This window comes from Stegastes partitus, unplaced genomic scaffold (assembly GCF_000690725.1).
Source record: "Stegastes partitus isolate 25-593 unplaced genomic scaffold, Stegastes_partitus-1.0.2 Scaffold760, whole genome shotgun sequence".
Taxonomy (NCBI): Eukaryota; Metazoa; Chordata; class Actinopteri; family Pomacentridae; genus Stegastes; species Stegastes partitus.
The window spans coordinates 251,144-254,757 of NW_007578491.1; the positions used below are offsets into that span (position 1 = coordinate 251,144).

A 3,614-nucleotide genomic window follows, 5' to 3' on the forward strand; every position below is an offset into this window, starting at 1 on the left:
AGTATTAGCTACATGTCAGGAGAAGAAGTTAAATAGCCGCTGGAGCTTTTATTGTTGTGGTGATTCTTTCTCAGGAGGCGAGTTGAAACTCGACTTTATCAGCTCCTGATGTATTTGATCCAATTTAGAATTTGTTTCCTGTATTTTGTTTTTCTATTAAGACTCACTTAATGACAATCTGCAAAAATTTTGTTGATATATTTGAGTTTCTGAATGTTATAATTTGAACTTTGAAATATCATGATATTTATGACATTTATGATTTAAATGTTAGAATGTTATGATTTGAATTTCAGAATGTTATGATTTGAATGTTTTTATAAACATTCCAGAAACATTATTTCAATTCTGCTTTCAAAATAAAACTTAAATAAGGCACGGCCCCCTTTTTTTAAAGAGCTCGTGTCTTATTCTGAAAATTCAGAAGCACATGCGCGACGAAAGAGTACTTCCGGTTCACCGGGGTGAAGCAGCTCGAGCTCAGATGTGATGTCCTTCACGGATTTTTTATTTAAATGAGATTCAAAAAGGTGAAAAGTGATTATAGGTTCAGTTTGATCAACCCGGATCTTCTCCCGTAACCTGACGGAGCTGCGTGTTGATCCGGGATTCTTCGTGCAGGTGAGCAAAGCGCTGAAACTACAGCTAACCTCTGCGAGCTAGCTAACGTTAGCCGAGCATTCTAACGGTGGTTTAAATCCTAAATTACTGTTCAATTCGTTGAACTGTCTGCTGAATTCATCAGCAGCTACATGTGTTTAAAACCAACACTGTCCTCAGTAAAACGACCGACCCACCACCAGACTCCGTTTAAAAAAATCCAACATTTCACAGTTTGTTGCTCCTCAAAAGTCCCAGACCAGGGACCAGGTTCGGTTTGTGCATCATGAGCTGAGCATCATCAGAAGTTACTGTTAAATTCGGCATAAGTGTGTTTCAGCAGATCGTTTAATTATAAGTAGTTTTCTGTATTATCCACGTCTATGGGTCCCTACAGCGAGCACACGACTGAGGAAAAGTTTTCAAGAGAAGCTGGTCAACAGAAAGGATTAGAACTGCATAAAAACCCCACAATGCTGTTGTGTGTGTTACTGCAATATGAACCACGACTTAAGCAGGATGGTCATTTGTGCACACATACTTTTATACATGTATGTGTGTGTATTTTTTAACTTACATTTACTTTTATTAAATTCAATGAAATCCACAAAGGAACCATAGTGATCAGATGCATATAGTGAAGAATTAGTAGAAAATGGAAATACTCAAGTAAAGTGCAAAGTATTTATTTATTTTTAATAAAAACAGTCTCAATTCTGTGCAGTTTCTTATATGTGAATATTTTCAGGGTTATTTCCTCCTCTATGACATTAAACTGATCCTCCACTGACAGAACAAGACATTTTAGGACATTTTTTGATGTTTTAAAGATCAAACAACTCATCAGGAAATGTAGAAAATAATCAACTGATTATTCAACAGGAAAACTATTGATTAGCTGCAGGTTTATTTGCTGGGAAATGTATCTGAACAAATGTTTGGGTTGATGAAATCAGCAGATATTACAGAGTTTTGTCTTTAGTTTCAGGAATGTCTTCGTTGTGGAGCCTCAGACCGGTGCTGACGTCACTGTTTCAAGGTGAGTTCACAGTCAACAATGCATCACTGCTGTCCTCCGGTTAAGTCCTAAAATTCAGCTTCACTGTCAGAGAAATCAGAAATAAACTGGACTTTGAAATTCAAATCTATGAACTAGTCTGGTGTGAATGATAAATGCGCATACAGCAGCAGTGTGGTTGGTTCTGTGTGAATGCAGTCATGAGGGACATTAATGGAGAAGTGATGTGTGAAAAGGGTCTCAGTGACAGAATGTCGTCATTTTTACGTATTGATGAACCCAACAATGTTCCATGTTGCATGTCTAAAAGGGGCTGTAGTAAAAGATTTTTTTGGTGTTGAAAGAAAATGTTCAAAAACCCTTTAAATGGCCTTAATGTCCACATGGAGCATTTGGTTGTAACAGAAATAAAACAAGGTTTGGAAATAGTTTTTCTTAGTTACAAAGCAACAGCAGGTTTGTGTTTCACTGCAATATCAAGTCCTGCACCTCCATGGAAACAACAACCATGACTCGGAGGAAAGAGAACTCAGAAATGTCTTCTGTGCAGCATGACACAGAATGACAGAAATCAGAGAAAGGAAAGAACTAAAGTTAAATTTCTTTGATACAAAAAAGTAAAAACTTGGAATCAACATGTCCTTTTGTCATTTTGCCAATTGTTTATTAAAGATAACATGCCTTTCAAACCTGCGGGCAGGTTTGTGGTGTTAATGTGAAGATTCTGGAGAAAATACTGACTTTCGTTTGTTGTAAGTCAATGTGGTTTATGGATAAAAAGGAAAGCGGAACAACTGACTTGACTCGTGCTACACTGATTAAATTCAAGCTGTGGAAATGAAACTGAATTTATCAAAACAAACTGTTAAACATCGAGAGAGATTCTATGAACTGGGATGCTATTTGAGGATTTTGCAATCAATTCAAATGTTTATTTTTTATACGTCTTCATCCCTGCAGCGTCCCAGCATGCCTCTGCCTGGACGGGCCCCCTCCTCTCCAGGACGATGGCCACCCTCAACCAGATGCACCGCCAGGGGAAACCCAAACAGCCCCCTAAATCTGTGGGCGCCTTGTTCGGCTGCCCCCAGATGAAGGCGGTGATCCTGAAGACGATGATCCGAAAGCCCAAGAAGCCCAACTCTGCCAACAGGAAGTGCGTTCGGGTGCGGCTGTCCAATGGGAAGGAGGCGATTGCTTTCATCCCCGGGGAGGGACACAACCTGCAAGAGCACAACGTGGTGCTGGTGCAGGGCGGCCGGACGCAGGACCTGCCTGGCGTCAAACTCACCGTGGTCAGAGGCAAATATGACTGTGCTCATGTGGTGAAGAAGAAGCAGTGAGGGACTGACTGTGGGGGGCGGTGGCTTTGTTGTCAATAAATGTGTTCACTCCTAAATGTCACAGTTTTATTGGACCAGAACTACGTGGACACCTGAGCATTTGGTGTCAATGTGTTGCTGACTCCATGTCCGTCAGTGTGCCTCCAGTATTCTGGTTTCAGTCTTGATGTCGAAGCTGCTGCGGGATTTCAGGCGTCAGCTGTGACGTTTGGTGAAAACATCTGGCTCTCAGTCTGTTTTATTCACAACTGAAGTGTTATTTATACGCCATTTTCCACGAAAGGCAGAAAAACAGCAGAAAGACAAGAATAAAACAATAAAATCATATATCAAAAAAGAAAAATATGACAAATGTGTGTTGTATTGATTACAAAGTCAAACTCAAGTGTTTGCATGTTTTCTTTCTTCATCTGGACTAAAATGAAATACAACATGGTTACCTTTCATTCTTTGAAGTTTGAACAGTCATGATTGTCTTAAGTTTGCTGGTTATTTTAGCTGAATGAGCACTTTTTTTATGTAATATTTCAGAGCTTCCTCTGCTTAAATCCCCTCTGAGTGGGGTCATTTCCTACAGCACTAATATGTGTAATAAAACAATACAAGCAGTAAAAATGTATAAAAAATAAAACTATGAAATGATACACAATATA

General features: G+C 39.3%; 1 protein-coding gene across 1 annotated transcript; it reads left to right on the forward strand.

The window, feature by feature from the left end:
- Positions 1-445: 445 nt before the first annotated feature.
- Positions 446-3,346, forward strand: mrps12 (mitochondrial ribosomal protein S12). The gene is made up of 3 exons (XM_008291741.1): positions 446-621; positions 1,583-1,639; positions 2,579-3,346. Exons 2-3 carry the CDS (start codon positions 1,591-1,593, stop codon positions 2,959-2,961), a joined length of 432 nt encoding a protein of 143 aa, XP_008289963.1. The 5' UTR covers positions 446-621; positions 1,583-1,590; the 3' UTR covers positions 2,962-3,346.
- Positions 3,347-3,614: the final 268 nt, after the last annotated feature.

Coding starts and splice junctions, on each gene's coding strand:
- mrps12 (XM_008291741.1), top strand. CDS start 1,591: ATGTCTTCGTTGTGGAGCCTCAGACCGGTGCTGACGTCACTGTTTCAA. Junction 1,640..2,578: donor GCTGACGTCACTGTTTCAAG/GTGAGTTCACAG, acceptor TCATCCCTGCAG/CGTCCCAGCATGCCTCTGCC.